Source organism: Salmo salar, chromosome 02, assembly GCF_965601325.2.
Source record: "Salmo salar chromosome 02, fSalSal1, whole genome shotgun sequence".
Classification (NCBI taxonomy): Eukaryota; Metazoa; Chordata; class Actinopteri; order Salmoniformes; family Salmonidae; genus Salmo; species Salmo salar.
This window is the reverse complement of record NC_138292.1, coordinates 24,334,694-24,351,869: the sequence shown is the minus strand read 5'-3', so window position 1 is coordinate 24,351,869 and position 17,176 is coordinate 24,334,694. Positions and strand designations below refer to the sequence as shown.

General features: G+C 42.5%; 2 protein-coding genes across 4 annotated transcripts; one reads left to right on the top strand and one right to left on the bottom strand.

Annotated features, from left to right (window-relative positions):
* The first annotated feature begins 3,465 nt into the window (after positions 1–3,465).
* Positions 3,466–11,356, top strand: LOC106578934 (C-X-C chemokine receptor type 3). Its single transcript, XM_014158215.3, has 3 exons — positions 3,466–3,544; positions 7,826–8,209; positions 8,384–11,356. Exons 1-3 carry the CDS (start codon positions 3,542–3,544, stop codon positions 9,116–9,118), a joined length of 1,122 nt encoding a protein of 373 aa, XP_014013690.3. The 5' UTR covers positions 3,466–3,541; the 3' UTR covers positions 9,119–11,356.
* Positions 11,357–12,489: 1,133 nt separating this feature from the next.
* Positions 12,490–15,747, bottom strand: LOC106578808 (C-X-C chemokine receptor type 3). 3 transcript variants are annotated; one of them, XM_014157995.3, is made up of 4 exons: positions 15,449–15,745; positions 15,065–15,140; positions 13,955–14,314; positions 12,490–13,643 (listed from the first exon to the last, which is right to left on the bottom strand). In XM_014157995.3, the coding sequence occupies exons 2-4, from the start codon at positions 15,074–15,076 to the stop codon at positions 12,867–12,869; spliced, it is 1,149 nt and encodes a 382-aa protein (XP_014013470.1). In that variant the 5' UTR covers positions 15,077–15,140; positions 15,449–15,745; the 3' UTR covers positions 12,490–12,866. The 3 variants fall into 3 exon arrangements, with proteins under 3 accessions (XP_014013470.1, XP_014013510.1, XP_014013501.1); XM_014158035.3 differs by lacking the exon at positions 15,065–15,140 and having other exon boundaries at positions 13,955–14,310; positions 15,449–15,747; XM_014158026.3 differs by lacking the exon at positions 15,449–15,745 and having other exon boundaries at positions 13,955–14,310; positions 15,065–15,378.
* Between the last annotated feature and the right edge of the window lie 1,429 nt (positions 15,748–17,176).

The following is a 17,176-nucleotide window of genomic DNA, read 5'->3' as shown; positions in this document are numbered from 1 at the left end:
CCAGACTACGGTTTGCAACTGCACATGGGGATAAAGGTCGTACTTTTTTGGAGAAATGTCCTCTGGTCTGATGAAACAAAAATAGAACTGTTTGGCCATATTAACCATCATTATGTTTGGAGGAAAAATGGGGAAGCTTGCAAGCCGATGAACACCATCCCAACCGTGAAGCACTGGGGTGGCAGCATCATGTTATGGGGGTGCTTTGCTGCAGGAGGGACTGGTGCACTTCACAAAATAGATGGCATCATGAGAATGGAAAATTATGTGGATATAGTGAAGCAACATCTCAAGACCTCAGTCAGGAAGTTAAAGCTTGGTCGCAAATGGGTCTTCCAAATGGACAATGAACCCAAGCATACTTCCAAAGTTGTGGCAAAATGGCTAAAGGACAACAAAGGCAAGGTATTGGAGTGGCCATCACAAAGCACTGACCTCAATCCCATAGAACATTTGTGGGCAGAACTGAAAAAGCGTGTGCGAGCAAGGAGGCTTACAAACCTGACTCAGTTACACCAGCTCTGTCAGGAGGAACGGGCCAAAATTCACCCAACTTATCGTGGGAAGCTTGTGGAAGGCTACCTGAAACGTTTGACCCAAGTTAAACAATTTAAAGGCAATGTTACCAAATACTAATTGAGTGTATTTAAACTTTTGACCCACTGGGAATGTGATGAAAGAAATAAAAGCTGAAATAAATAATTCTCTCTACTATTATTCTGACATTTCACATTCTTAAAATAAAGTGGTGATCCTAACTGACCTAAGACGGGGAATTTTTACTAGGAATAAAAGTCAGGAATTGTGAAAAACTGAGTTTAAATATATTTGGCTAAGGTGTATGTAAACTAGAGATATACATGATACAATTTTTTACATTAATGTTATGTCATTGTTAAGTGAGAAAAGCACTCTGAAAAGGGGGGGAACAGCTCTTCCGGATGTGAACATGAAACAGATTTTAAATTCAGTCTAGTGATATAAAGAACCATTTCAAAGTAGAGGAGACACGGGTGAGAAAGTCAGACGTGACCCCCACCTGTGGCCTCTCTGTTCCCTCGATCTATCCTCACATTGAGTTGTGCAAGACAGATCAGGTTTCAAGCATCTGGTCAGCACTGCCTGGCTTTGAGTCAACAGATACTGACAGCAGTGACTAACGACGTCTTAAGGCCAACCAGAACACAGGCTGTAAATGGTTAAGAATACATTGATATCCAATTTTATGAGTGCATCTGTGCATCCCTGTGTGTGTGTGTGTGTGTGCGCATCCCTGTGTGTGTGTTTGTGTGTGTGTGTGTGGTTGGGGGTTGGTGTTGGGTGTCTTTGCAGGTGAACAGTGCTGAGAAGAGCAGAGTTTAGTGCCCATTATAGAAATATATAGAGGACTCATCATGTGTGTATATATATATATATATATAACCAGTTTTAGCATGAACATTGCCATTGAGGGCTTCCACTATGCGCTGGCTATCCTGTCAGACGCTATAATAGCACAGATATAAAGATGAGATCTATCTCTTTGTGTCCCACATGCAGCATCGATAGCTCACCTCACATACTACAGCTGCACCGGACGCTGCAAAGGTGTTAAAAACACTGCAACTACACCATGTGCACAGACCAGACAAGAAGAACAGACACTGAAACAAACCAGACGTGTGTGTGTGTGTGTGTGTGTGTGTGTGTGTGTGTGTGTGTGTGTGTGTGTGTGTGTGTGTGTGGTGTGTGTGTGTGTGTGTGGGTGGTGGTGTGTGTGGGGGGGGGGGGGGGGGGGGGGAGAGAGGCAGGTGATGTGGTTTGATGGCTTCGGTAGGGATCACAACATGAACGAAAGTAGTAGAAACAGGATGTAAAGTGGGTTAGAAAGTAAGATAAGATTTTTTTTAAACAAATACGTTGAAATCAAGATAAAGAACATTTGGTTCATTCATAATGAAAACCTTAGAGATCACAATGTCATAATACTAGTTCTACATTTAAGATGCCATATGTCTGTGGCAGAGTTATCTTGGCCATGTGACCTGTTATAGCCTATAATTTGAAACAACTCCTGGCCCTACTTGTCATAATGTACTTTGGGTGCAGATTTAGAAATCAAGTATTGCCTGCAATCAGACAATTAGGTACTCACAGATTCATAGCACAGACACACCACCATGCAGATAGATATGTTAGTGTCAGAGACACACAGGAAGGGTGTCTTCTCACCTTTTAATCCCATTTCACTGAAACTAGAGAAAGAGCGAGGGGATAAGAGCGAAATAAAAAGGGTAGGGCAGAGTGCGAATTATATCTCTTTTTCATGGGCCTAATGGGAAAGATGTAATTTTACTGTAAAAATGTATGACCTTTTAATGTGGCATGAACACAACCAGTCATGATGTTTTCATCTGATTGTCAAACAAATGATTTAAAAAAATTGACCTGCGCAAGTAGTTTGTCCACTCCAAAATCATTCCACCATCCAAACTGCTATTTGATGAATGGAAAGACACAACCGTTACAAATTGCTAAAAAGTCACATTCGGTGATTGTCATTAGGTCCACAGTTTTGTAGCCTGAATTAAATGATGCATCTTGCTGATAAATTTACCTTTTAAGAAAATCAAATAACTCAAGACACCTGAAAAGGGGCTGAAATACGGGACTGTCCCGGGATGACAACTGCAGCTACCTGTGAAAAACAATGTTTAAACTATGACAGAGAGGTGGGGTTGTTCATTTCATTTGGATATTTACCACTGTAGCAGTACAAAATTGCATTTGAAACAAATAGGAGAATGGTTAAATTAACATTACTTAGAGACCCTCCAAACTTTGACTTTTGTTGCATTTAGAGGTGCTCATCTCTCATTCAGTAGGGTTTAGTCCCCCGTAATTCACACTCTGGGGTAGGTGGAGAGAGAGAGTTTAAAGTGTCATGTTAGGCAGTGATATGTAATCTGTTCAGTGTGACTATGTGGTTAATTGTGCAGCCTTAGCAGAGGGTCTTATCATCCTTCACCTTTGTGTTAGAATGTGCAAGCTAACAATGTTGACTTTTTCAGCTCTCTTCTTTATGTTACGGCGTTCAACAATGTGTTTATTAGGTAATAACACATTTATTAAAAATTACAGGAAAACAAGGTATATGGAATATAATAAATACATCTGACCACTGGGTAGCCTAGTGGTTAGAGCCTTGGTAACCAAAAGGTTGCTGGATTAAATCCCTGAGCTGACAAGGTAAAAATCTGTCGTTCTGCCCCCGAACAAGGCAGTTAACCCACTGTTCCCCAGTAGGCTGTCATTGTAAATAAGAATTTGTTCTTAACTGATTTGCCTAGTTAAATAAAATAAAAAAATCTGTGATCAACATTGGGTCTGTAGAAGTATTACATATGATTAAATATGAATGCCTTTAAACTTATTTCCTCTCTACTGGTTCCTCCCCATTCATTGAAAATAGCAGTTCTGTTTGACATCATGCTCACAACAGCGCCAGCCCATCATCTCTGTGGAAACTGATTGACAGACTGCATCAATACCATTCAAAGGCATGGTAAGTGTCCCTATATACACATATTTCAACTGCATATACAGAATAATCACTATCATATTGAATAACAACATTGAATTTGTACAAATAGGTACACTTATTTTATTTGTCTATTTTTGTTTTTTAAATAACAGTTGGGAGTATTAATGGCATTATAAGCAATTTTACATACCTTTTCACAAAGCAAATTGATAATAATAAGAGGCTTTTAATTTGTTACATGTGCTGCAAAAATGTCCTAAATTTGAGTCAGACCTAAGAAAAGCACCTTTACATTAAGTGTAGGTGTGAACAGTCTTTGAAATAGTCTAATTAAATTGTCTAAAATGACAGAATCTCGACAGATGATCTTCTGATAAGGAAAGCCCTACATTATTGACATTTGAAACCTGTTGAGAGGAACTAAAACTCAGATAGGGTTTCAGGTAGTGTCCCCACATCTCATCTAACATATTTCACAGTTGCAGTCCCGGGTATATAAAATATGTGTGAAAAGAAAGACAGTACCCACACATTTTGTTAAGATGTTCACATGTTCCACAATAACGCACCAATATTTTGACTCACAGTTGCATTATTGGGGAGCAAACGGCCTATATTCTCCTTCCTTCTCCTAGTATGTTTTGGACTTCTAACCCCTTTTAAACAGAGCTAAAGTCTTCTGGGTTGTACCATTGGATTTGTCTATAGATACCAACCATTAGTCTGTGTGATTAACGAGGGCTGAGTGGTGTTTGTGAGACAAGGGTGGATCCTTTAAGGGGCCCGGGGCTGAGTCTTTTTACAAAAATGTTGAGTCCGAATGGCTTGAACTACAAACTATTAAAAGTTATCTTTGAAAAGCCGAGACTCTCACGAACATGCACATGTAACATGTTTTGCTCTATGATTCTCACAAGCTACACAAGAGTTGTTAGAAGGTAAGGGGTTACTCTACATAGATACTGTAATAAGCTCACATAGTTGCTGTCACAAACTCCAAACAGTTGTCACTGACTAGTTAGATATTCATTTCCCAGTGAGCAAACATTTCTATACTTAGATTTTTTTAAAATAAAAATGTGTCAATAAAACTAATGAGTGCAACTGGTTATGTCCAGTTGTTTTGTGTTGTACTTGTAGCCCTGGTTGTCCTGAAAAGAAAATGCTAAAAACACTTTATTGTGAGGCAAAATATAAGGGCTGTAGATAAATGAAAAGCCCATTTTTGCTGGGGTCTCTGGACTGACAGGGTTAATATGTCACAGTTCAACATACAGTACACATGGGCGCCTGGTTGAAAACTAAGACATAAAAAAACCTCACACAAAGTGACAGTCGAGGTTTCGTGTGATTTTGCTTGCAGAAAGGGTGTTAGTTTGTCCAGGAATCAGCCTATTGTATCTTTTAGTGTCTAACAGTGCCTCGTAACTGAAGACAATTTGGGCAATGAAACTACAGAAAGCCATTCATATCCAATGGAAGAGAAGCAAAGTGGGCAGCTTTCCCCAACTTTGGTCCCGTCCTGTTCATCCTCCCTCATCCATGCTCGCCAAATGGTTACAACACCCACTTAACTTCCCTTCATCGAAAATGAATGGGTCTGTATTGTTTCACCACCCCCATCGTGTTATGTGGAAATGCACTGTGACAGCTGTTGATACCTACAGTAAGGGAAAAAAGTATTTGATCCCCTGCTGATTTTGTACGTTTGCCCACTGACAAAGAAATGATCAGTCTATAATTTTAATGGTAGGTTTATTTGAACAGTGAGACAGAATAACAACTTAAAAATCCAGAACAATGCATGTCAGAAATGTTATAAAATGATTTGCATTTTAATGAGGGAAATAAGTATTTGACCCCTCTGCAAAACATGACTTAGTATTGGTGGCAAAACCCTTGTTGGCAATCACAGAGGTCAGACGTTTCTTGTAGTTGGCCACCAGGTTTGCACACATCTCAGGAGAGATTTTGTCCCACTCCTCTTTGCAGATCTTCCCCAAGTCATTAAGGTTTCGAGGCTGACGTTTGGCAACTCGAACCTTCAGCTCCCTACACAGATTTTCTATGGGATTAAGGTCTGGAGACTGGCTAGGCCACTCCAGGACCTTAATGTACTTCTTCTTGAGCCACTCCTTTGTTGCCTTGGCCGTGTGTTTTGGGTCATTGTCATGCTGGAATACCCATCCACGACCCATTTTCAATGCCCCGGCTGAGGGAAAGTGGTTCTCACCCAAGATTTGACGATACATGGCCCTGTCCATCGTCCCTTTGATGCGGTGAAGTTGTCCTGTCCCCTTAGCAGAAAAACACCCCCAAAGCATAATGTTTCCACCTCCATGTTTGACGGTGGGGATGGTGTTCTTGGGGTCATAGGCAGCATTCCTCCTCCTCCAAACACGGCGAGTTGAGTTGATGCCAAAGAGCTCCATTTTGGTCTCATCTGACCACAACACTTTCACCCAGTTGTCCTCTGAATCATTCAGATGTTCATTGGCAAACTTCAGACGGGCATGTATATGTGCTTTCTTGAGCAGTGGGACCTTGCGGGCGCTGCAGGATTTCAGTCCTTCATGGCGTAGTGTGTTACCAATTGTTTTCTTGGTGACTATGGTCCCAGCTGCCTTGAGATCATTGACAAGATCCTCCTGTGTAGTTCTGGGCTGATTCCTCACCGTTCTCATGATCATTGCAACTCCACGAGGTGAGATCTTGCATGGAGCCCCAGGCCGAGGAAGATTGACAGTTCTTTTGTGTTTCTTCCATTTGGAAATAATCTCACCAACTGTTGTCACCTTCTCACCAAGCTGCTTGGCAATGGTCTTGTAGCCCATTCCAGCCTTGTGTAGGTCTACAATCTTGTCCCTGACATCCTTGGAGAGCTCTTTGGTCTTGGCCATGGTGGAGAGTTTGGAATCTGATTGATTGATTGCTTCTGTGGACAGGTGTCTTTTATACAGGTAACAAACTGAGATTAGGAGCACTCCCTTTAAGAGTGTGCTCCTAATCTCAGCTCGTTACCTGTATAAAAGACACCTGGGAGCCAGAAATCTTTCTGATTGATAGGGGGTCAAATACTTATTTCCCTCATTAAAATGCAAATCAATTTCTAACATTTTTGACATGCATTTTTCTGGATTTTTTGTTGTTGTTATTCTGTCTCTCACTGTTCAAATAAACCTACCATTAAAATTATAGACTGATCATTTCTTTGTCAGTGGGCAAACGTACAAAATCAACAGGGGGTCAAATACTTATTTCCTTCATTAAAATGCAAATCAATTTATAACATTTTTGACATGCATTTTTCTGGATTTTTTTGTTGTTATTCTGTCTCTCACTGTTCAAATAAACCTACCATTAAAATTATAGACTGATCATTTCTTTGTCAGTGGGCAAACGTACAACATCAGCAGGGGATCAAATACTTTTTTCCCTCACTGTAGCACTACCTAGCCTGCTTGCTAGCACCAACATGAGGGGCGAAGCTAGCATGGTTATCCAAATGATTGTGTTATGTGTAAATTCACTGTAAGACCTAGATTCTATCAGATCAAGAGTTAACCAGACATAACCGACACCCGCATAGCTGTTGTTTTGGCTTCATAATTCATAAAGGTCATGTTAACTGCCTGATATTATCACAGAGAGCAAAACATATAAAATCTCCTAAGCCTGTGTTAACCTCAGACCTAATTTTCAGCGTTTATCCCTAAACCCCATTCTTTCTCCATTCATTTCCCCAATAGAGCCCCACAGTGGAGGTGTCATAATACCCATAAAACCTAGCGGTCAAACAGGGAAATGATTCCAATAGTTTTTAAACCATACATTTTTCCCATAGGGAATTTTAGAAACCCTTAAAATAAGGGCTGTGTTTCGCTTAGGCTTACCCTAGCGTAACAGTCACCTTGTCCTAGAGAGATTTACACAGTTATCAAAACATCATACTGTGGTAGTCTATAGGAATGGCTGAACGACACCAACTCCTTTCAGGTCTTTAGGACTACAAACTGGTGAGCTCTATTACCTCTGTGTCAGTGAGTAGACAGCGCCCCCTTGGGTGCACAATAGAGCAGTCTGTATGATCAATTGGCATAAGGATATCATCATCTGAATTACAATCCGTCATCTGAAAATCAACCATTCAAAATGTAAAATAGCCACATATATCACACATAGAAATCATACAGGTGAAAAACACTACATTTTCCACTTTTTTTGCCATTGCATTTTACTCACACACTGTGATGCATTATTATGCTTAAATGTCAAAGACAATTAGTTCTGTTTCACTTACAGGATTCCCTCATGGCCGGCGGTGAAAAGTTAACATTTACCGAAGTTGACCTCTCTGGTGATTATGATGGGGATTATAATGAGACCTACAGTGACATGTGCTGTTCTACTGCTGGTGTGTGCAGCATGGAGGGCATGCGTTTTGACGCTGTGTTCCTCCCCATATTCTACTCCCTGACACTGGTTCTTGGGCTGCTGGGCAATGGGCTGGTACTTTTGGTTCTGGTACAGAGGAGACGGAGCTGGAGCGTGACAGACACCTTCATCCTGCACCTGGGCATGGCCGACACTCTGCTGCTGCTTACGCTGCCCCTCTGGGCTGTTCAGGCCGCTGGGGAATGGAGCTTCGGGACCCCCCTCTGCAAGATCACTGGAGCCATGTTCACAGTAAGGACTATACACATTAAATAAATAAACTGTTGGGTTTAGTTTACATTTCTGAGGAATACAATAGCGAATGGAATACAATTGTCGTCAATATGTTTTACCCAATTACAAACTTACTCTTTGTCAACTTTGTAGCAGTTTTATAACAGTCTGATTTTCTCTAACTCTCCTCAGATCAACTTTTACTGTGGCATCTTCCTGCTGGCCTGCATCAGTCTGGACCGCTACCTGTCCGTGGTCCACGCGGTCCAGATGTACTCTCGCAGGAAGCCCTGGATGGTGCAGGCCAGCTGCATGTCTGTGTGGCTCCTCTCACTCCTCCGCTCCATCCCCGACTGGCACTTCCTGGAGTCTGTGAGGGACGCCAGACGAGACAAAGTGGAGTGTGTCCACAACTACCCGTCCCTCTCCCAGTCTGGGTTTGACTGGCGCCTGGCCTCCCGCCTGCTCTACCACACGGTGGGCTTCCTCCTCCCATCTGCAGTGCTACTCTTCTGCTACTCCTGCATCCTGCTGCAGCTGCAACGCGGCTCCCAGAGCCTCCAGAAGCAGAGGGCCGTCCGGGTCATCCTGGCCCTGGTGCTGGTCTTCTTCCTCTGCTGGACGCCCTACAACATCACCCTCATGGTGGACACCCTCTACTCCAACAACACCCTGGTGGACACCTGCGGGAGCCATAAAGCCCTGGACATCTCCCTGACGACCACCTCCTCTCTGGGCTACCTGCACTGCAGCCTCAACCCCGTGCTCTACGCCTTCGTGGGGGTGAAGTTCCGGCGCCACCTGCTGGACAAGCTGAAATCCCGGGACTGCAAGCTGAAGAGTGGAGTCAGGCTGCAGACTGCCAGACGGAGGAGCTCCATGTGGTCTGAGTCTGGAGACACCTCCCACACCTCTGCCATCTATTAAGGACTTTTCTCTCTATCCCAAGATTTCCAAAACTAGGTCCTAAACTAGGTCCTAAGGACCCCAAAGGGTGCATGTTTTGTTTTTTGCCCTAGCAATACACATCTTACACAAATAATCTGCTAATTGTCAAGCTTTGATAATGTGAATCAGCTGTGCAGTGTTAGGGCAATAACCAAAACATGCACCCCTTGGTGTCCCGAGGACCGAGTTCAGGAAACACTGCTCTATCCTGTTGCTCTTGAGTTGTCGTTGACTCAATAAGTGGAATATCAATGTGACCTTTAGTCCACTCTAGCTTCCCCTCCAGTAGATTTGAGCTGGAGGAAAGGTTGTTAGAGCCGTCGTGTTTCACCATCATCTTTTCCCAATAGAGCGCGTAGAATTATTTCCTATTAAAGAAACTTTTTGTAAAGAATGGAGCCTATAATGAAGTTACACATAAGTAAATCAATCAGTTGTACATACTTAACCTCTCTAGGGTAGGTGGCACCAAATCGTCCCACCTACGTAACAGCCAGTGTAATCCCGTGGCGCGTTATTCAAAAACCTAAAAAATGCAAAAACTTACATTTTTCAAACATATGACTATTTTACACCATTTTAAAGACAAGACTCTCGTTAATCTAACCACACTGTCCGATTTCAAAAAGGCTTTACAACGAAAGCAAAACATTAGATTATGTCAGCAGAGTACCCAGCCAGAAATAATCAGACACCCATTTTTCAAGCTAGCATATAATGTCACATAAACCCAAACCACAGCTAAATGCAGCACTAACCTTTGATGATCTTCATCAGATGACAACCCTAGGACATTATGTTATACAATACATGCATGTTTTGTTCAATCAAGTTCATATTTATATCAAAAACCAGCTTTTTACATTAGCATGTGACTAGCATGTGACTAGCATTCCCACCGAACACTGCCGGTGAATTTACTAAATTACTCACGATAAACGTTCACAAAAAGCATAACAATTATTTTAAGAATTATAGATACAGAACTCCTCTATGCACTCGATATGTCCGATTTTAAAATAGCTTTTCGGTGAAAGCACATTTTGCAATATTCTCAGTAGATAGCCCGGCATCACAGGGCTAGCTATTTAGACACCCAGCAAGTTTAGCACTCACCAAAGTCAGATTTACTATAAGAAAAATGTTATTACCTTTGCTGTCTTCGTCAGAATGCACTCCCAGGACTTCTACTTCAATAACAAATGTTGGTTTGGTTCAAAATAATCCATAGTTATATCCAAACAGCGGCGTTTTGTTCGTGCGTTCAAGACAATATCCGAAAGGGTAAATAAGGGTGACGAGCATGGCGCAATTCATGACAAAACAATTCTAAATATTCCATTACCGTACTTCGAAGCATGTCAACCGCTGTTTAAAATCAATTTTTATGCAATTTTTCTCATAAAAAAGCGATAATATTCCGACCGGGAATCTGCGTTTAGGTAAACAGACGAAAGAAAATAAAGCATTCGGTCGACTCGGGCACGCGCCTAAGCCCATAGTATTCTGATCGGCCACTTGCCAAAAGCGATAATGTGTTTCAGCCAGAGGCTGCCTCGATATCGTTCAGCTTTTTCCCGGGCTCTGAGAGCCTATGGGAGCCGTAGGAAGTGTCACGTTAGAGCAAAGATCCTCAGTCTTCAATAAAAAGAGCCAAGATGAAACACAACTTGTCAGACAGGCCACTTCCTGCATGGAATCTTCTCAGGTTTTGGCCTGCCATTTGAGTTCTGTTATACTCACAGACACCATTCAAACAGTTTTAGAAACTTTAGGGTGTTTTCTATCCAAAGCCAATAATTATATGCATATTCTAGTTACTGGGCAGGAGTAGTAACCAGATTAAATCGGGTACGTTTTTTATCCGGCCGTGTCAATACTGCCCCCTAGCCCTAACAGGTAAAAAAATAATATTAACGTGATTACAAAATTATATTTCCACTATAATTTTTTTTAAATCTAAAACAGTTCTGAGTATGAAAATATCTTTTTAAATTTTAAGTTTGTAATTTATCATTTTACTTACCTGCTTCAGGTTTTGTTAAATGATAACTGGCATATGTGCTCTGTTATAGTTAATGCATTTGGTATTACTGACACATGCAATAATTTGAGATATATTTTGTTCATAACAAAAATGCACAGTATCCTATGACAGGTTTGCATTTCAAGGAACCATAGGGAAATACTGAATAAAGTTATATTTTTTATACTATCGTTCAGAATCTCTGTCTTTTAATGGTTGGTTAATAGATGCTTGTACACCAAAAATGAAAACCCCTAGAGGCAGCAAGACTCAGATCAGCATAAGTGATGTAGACACACCGCCACCAAAGGCCTTTTCAGGATGATTCAATATCACAGAACAATCATAGACATGTATTGATATCTATGATTGTCTGGCATGTAGAATGGCGAATTGTGTCAGCTCTATACATCACATTTTTATCTGCAAACATTCCGAACATTCCACCTCACTGAACACAACATGGTAGGCCTGCTGGTAGCCTAGCGGTTAATAGTGTTGCACAGGTAACCTGAAAGTCGCTGGTTTGAAGGTACATTTTTTGGGGGCAGATGTGCCCTTGAGCAAGGCACATAATTGCTCTGGATAAGAGTGTCCGCAAAAAGATAACATAATTACCCAAGTTCTCTGTGGTTTCAGCTGAAAAATACATACTTTTACTGTGGCAGGAAGCCAAGTAAAGCTTACCAACATGGGGTGACAAAGCTTTGCACCAAAGGGCTTTGCACACAAAAAACGTTTTTTGATTTTTTAAAAATATAACACAGGAGTGAAGAGCGATATGAGAAGTCCCCACCCAAGATGACGATGAGACAGTCTGCCTCTCTTCCTGTCCCTTCTCTGCTTTACTACAGCATATATGCACCTAAAGGTTTATTCTAGAAGGACATACAGCAGCAACAAAAACTTTCTCTAATCTTTCTCTCATTACTTGTTCCATTCAAGAGCTTCATAAGCACTTCAGCCTTGAGTTAGCTTTACTTAATCATCAATAATGTTGAGTGACAAGACTTAATGGACAGCATCACTCAGTCCAACTGAACAGCTTGCCTCTACCACCTTTTAGCAAGAAGAGAAAAGTATAATCCACTTTAGCTGAAACAGGAAGAGAAACAGGAAGCAGGTCATATCTTGAGTTTGGTGTGTTGCTGCTACTGACACATGATTTCTCTGTCCTCCATATCTCATAGAAAACAAAAGGTGAAATATCACACAGTGAAACAAAACCAAAACAAGTATGTTCATGAGCAAAAACAGGAAGGAGGAAAAGTGGTTAACCAAAATACAAATAGGGTCAAGTTCTGGCATGAATATTCCAGGTCAGTTCTTCCATTCCATTCCATGTCACATTTATTCCAAATCACAAATATATATAGATGTAGGTTTGAATAATGAATGCATGATTCTTTCCAACAGATTCTACAGAGCCGGACGACATTGATAGGTAAAACGTGAAGAGCAGACAACCCGCTGACTTTATACAAATATATAAATATACATTTAGTCTGAGAGTTTTCCATGAAAGTGCAATTCAAAGAAAGCAGTCCTCATAAGGGGCTTTCTACTATGCATGTCTTCCTCTCATGACCCAGTTTACAGTCATCCACCAGTCCCCAGACCCAAACCCATGACCCATACATCAACTTCCCCTCAAGACAGGAAGACATACTATATTAATCATTAGGATCCTCTTCCTACCCATCAGCTCTGGGTGGACTGTACCTGTCCCATGGTTGTCATTGGGTTCAACGTCCCCTTCTCCTCTGCTTGGTCAGGTGAGTCTTCAACCACACCTGAATCCCACAGTGAGAGTTTCGGATCGTCCTGCACCCCCTCAACACACCTCACCATATCCAGCACGCGTCGCCGGAAGTTTCTACACAGGCCGAGATGGAGCACTGGGTTGAGGCAAGCGTGCAGGCAGGCTAGAGCGAACGTGACAATCAGACTTTTCTCCACAGCTGTCCTCCCGTTCTCACAGGAAACAGAAACAGGCTCCCCAGGTCTCCCCTGAAAAGTGTCCACCATGAGGGTGATGTTGTAGGGCGTCCAGCAGAGGAAGAAGACCAGCACCAGGGCCAGGATGACTCGGACGGCCCTCTGCTTCTGGAGGCCCTGGGAGCCACGTTGCAGCTGCAGCAGGATGCAGGAGTAGCAGAAGAGTAGCACTGCAGAGGGGAGGAGGAAGCCCACCGTGTGATAGAGCAGGCGGGAGGCCAGGCGCCAGTCAAACCCAGACTGGGAGAGGGACAAGTAGTTGTGGACACACTCCACTTTGTCTCGTCTGGCGTCCCTCACAGACTCCAAGAAATGCCAGTCGGGGATGGAAAGGAGGAGGGAGAGGAGCCACACGGACAGGCAGCTGGCCTGCACCATCCAGGTCTTCCTGAGAGAGTACATCTGGACCTCGTGGACCACGGACAGGTAGCGGTCCAGACTGATGCAGGCCAGCAGGAAGATGCTACAGTAAAAGTTGATCTGAGGAGAGAGAGAGCGAGAGACAGAGAGACAGAGAGATATAAACTTGAGAAACCTCTTGGCTGGAATGAACATTAAGTTGACACAACTGTGTTCCTCTTTTGTACTTCCTCTTTTCCCAGAAATGTTGAGAGTTTATTAATGGACTCAGAGGAAGAGCCCATTAAGAGTACCCCCCATCATATACCACACCACTCCACACTAGTCCAAATCCTTTTCATTTACCCTCTCTCCCCATCCCCAACCCCCAGTTTACGTTTTCATACAAGTATATACACTTGCTTGACCAGTCCCGTCTCCCCAGTCCTTACTGTGAACATGGCTCCAGTGATCTTGCAGAGGGGGGTCCCGAAGCTCCATTCCCCAGTGGCCTGAACAGCCCAGAGGGGCAGCGTAAGCAGCAGCAGAGTGTCAGCCAAGCCCAGGTGCAGGATGAAGGTGTCCGTCACCCTCCAGCTCCGCCTCTTCTGGACCAGAACCACCAGGACCAGCCCATTACCCACTAGCCCCAGGACCAGTGTCAGGGAGTAGAGCATCGGGAGGAACACAGTGCCAAAACGCACCCCAACGCCATCTTCAGGGGAGCATTCCTCTTTATAAACATAGTCCTCATCGTAGTTATAGGTGCTATTCTCTAGAAATATCCCTCCCAGGTCCAAATCCATGTCTGTCTGTGGAGAAGTCAAGAATCAGTTGATCATTTGGGTAATACAGGCCAATCTATTGGGTTTAAGATAAAAACAATGCAGGCAGAATGTGTGTTGGCGAGAACAACAATTTCCTCTTTCACCAAGTTATACCTAGAGAGATCTGTCTTTAGTCTCCGGTCCTCTGCTCTAACACGGACAAGTTGTGTGGGTGTGAGAAAGAGAGGTATCCCCTGAAGTGTCTCATCTGACAAGGGCCAGATCAGGTTATATTCACGCTGCTCACATGATTCCGATGTCACCAGATGAGGCAACACCACACACAGCATAGTAAGAGCGGAAAGTACTGTTCTCCTTACGGGGGCTGTCCACTGCACTGCAGACCATCTGACTTGTGCCATTGACACACTATGGGAGCTTGTCTCGTTGTGCTCTAACCACACTCTCTAACCTCTTTGTAGGTATTCTATACTTATCTGATTTTCTGTTAAACCAGAAAGACTGGTGGGAGTCGGCAAGAGAGAGGGGGAGACAGAGAGAAAGAGAAAGAGAGAGAGAGAGAGAGAGAGAGAGAGAGAGAGAGAGAGCATATCCTGGGAAATATGGGCGTATGGATGCACGGACATATGCATACAAACACACACAAAGGAATTCGAACAGCATGAAAGACTTAAGCGGAGTAAAGACAACTTGTGTAGGACAAAGACCACAGACGAGGAGAAAAGAGAAAACACATAGACAGTAGAAGGGGTTTGAAATGAGAAATGTACTTACCACATTAGCCATGTTCTATAACCAATAATTTAGTAGTCCCAGTAGCATTGGAGACAAACACTGCTGTTTGCTTACACTATAAATAAGACAGGAGAGAACAGGCTGTTTGTTTGAATGGCTTCATCCCCTGAGCACTTAAAGAAGCAGAACAGAAAAGAGCTTAAAGGAAGAGGGGAAAGAGAGACAACAATTTCAACTAACAGTTCACACAAAACAAAAGTGAAGGAGGTCATAGGGATGATGCAGGACTTTTAGAAGAGAGGAAGTATAGTAATTTCAGTCCTCTACTCACAACGTGAGCAGAGTTGTACAGTACACACGTCACACACCCAGAGAACCAGCGCCTGTATTTTGGGAGCTTTGCAGAAGAGAGGTAACACCTACCGCAGCTGCCGATTGTTGGTCAATAACATGTACTTGGCAGGGCTTGCGCTCACTAAAGCTGTGCTGTGCGCAGTGTGAACATAGTCGCATCTGGCGAGAGTGGAATTGTTGGAAGTGTTGTTTTGATGTTGCAGCCTGGTCTCATAGACAAGACACAACATAGTAAATGTAAATCCGGATCCGTGAAACAAAAATGTGTATGATATGTTACGTTTGGTATGGTTAGATAAGACAGACGGTTACTTAAGGAAAAACAAAAGTATGGTGGTTGGTTGGGTTTGGCATATAACGTGAAAGTCTAGCCACCCAAAGGTTGTGAATTCAAATCTCATCATGGACAAATTTAGCCTTTTAGCTAATTAGCAACTTTTCAACTGCTTACTACTTTTGAGCTACTTTGCAACGACTTAGCATGTTAGCTAACCCTAACCTTTGCCCTTTTAGCTAACCCCTCCCCTAACCTTAACCCTTTAATCTAACTCCTAACCCTAACCTGTAGCCTAGCTAACGTTGCAATTGGTAACATATCATAAGAAATGGGTGATGGACATCCACAAATGAATACATACCATACGAAACGTAACGTACAGTATCATCCGGCTGTGATTGGGAGTCCCATAGGGCTGCGCACAATTGGCCCAGCATTGTCCGGGTTTGGCTGAGGTAGCCGTCATTGTAAATAAGAATTTGTTCTTAACTGACTTGCCTAGTTACATGGTTAAATAAAAATAAAATAAATAAAAATCATAATAAATAGAGTGCTTCGGTACATACAGAATAATACGAAATGCTCTGAGACCAGGTTGGCAGATATAGTGCTGGTATGAGCAGCTGTGGTTACTTCGAGGGAAACTTTTATCCACTTCTGTATTGGTAGGTGCCGCTGCTATACATATGAGCTCCAAGGTCCAAACATGAAGTGTTGGAGACAGTTCTAGTTTGCATGCATATCTTAGGCTTCAACCGCAGTAGTTGTGCTACATCGGGGCCTGACAAAATAGTGCTTCAGTTATATTAAATTCGTGGTGCAAGTCCATCTCAATAGTTTAGACTAACAACACCTCCTGCCCTAATCTCATCTCATATCCTCTCCTCCTTCACTGATCTGAAGACACAAGATTACCCTACTAAAAGCACTAGGGTTATGCATACATACATTACATTTCCTAAGTTGGCAAACAAACACACACTGGGCCACGAACGATGTGTTTACAATACCGCATTGGTGAAAATAGACCAACGACTCATTGTTGAATTTGCAATTTCCAACTTGTTGTGTAATCTTTATGTCCAATGGCCGATGAGCACTGATACATTTTATCTATAATTTCTCTTAATTATTTATCTTTATATGACAAGGATTAAAAGGATTTGCCAGTAGATTGTCGACTTGATTCATGATGATGACTGCTTGTAAGACTTTGAAAGTAAGATGTTAACATGAGCAGTCCAATCAAAGCTACTGTACATATAACGTGATTTGACATGATTTTTTAAACTTTTTATTTGACCTTTATTTAATCAGGAATTTGGTTTATCTGTGGCCTATGACCTTGAGCCTTCTTGGAAGGGCACTTGTAATATAACTCTATGGCAGGACCCAAAGGGCTGAAATTTTGGATGTCTACCCTTACTAAGGACTTAAACTTGGTGATGACGTACTGTCCCCATGAGTGACAGAACACTGAGCCAATCATGGCACAATGCTCCTATTTTCTGCTGGCTCGC

Bases quoted from the DNA above. Each gene is read 5' to 3' on its own strand.
- LOC106578934 (XM_014158215.3), top strand. The intron at 8,210-8,383 runs GTAAGGACTATA...AACTCTCCTCAG, and splicing joins TCACTGGAGCCATGTTCACA to ATCAACTTTTACTGTGGCAT.
- LOC106578808 (XM_014157995.3), bottom strand. The intron at 13,644-13,954 runs GTAAGGACTGGG...CTCTCTCCTCAG, and splicing joins TCACTGGAGCCATGTTCACA to ATCAACTTTTACTGTAGCAT.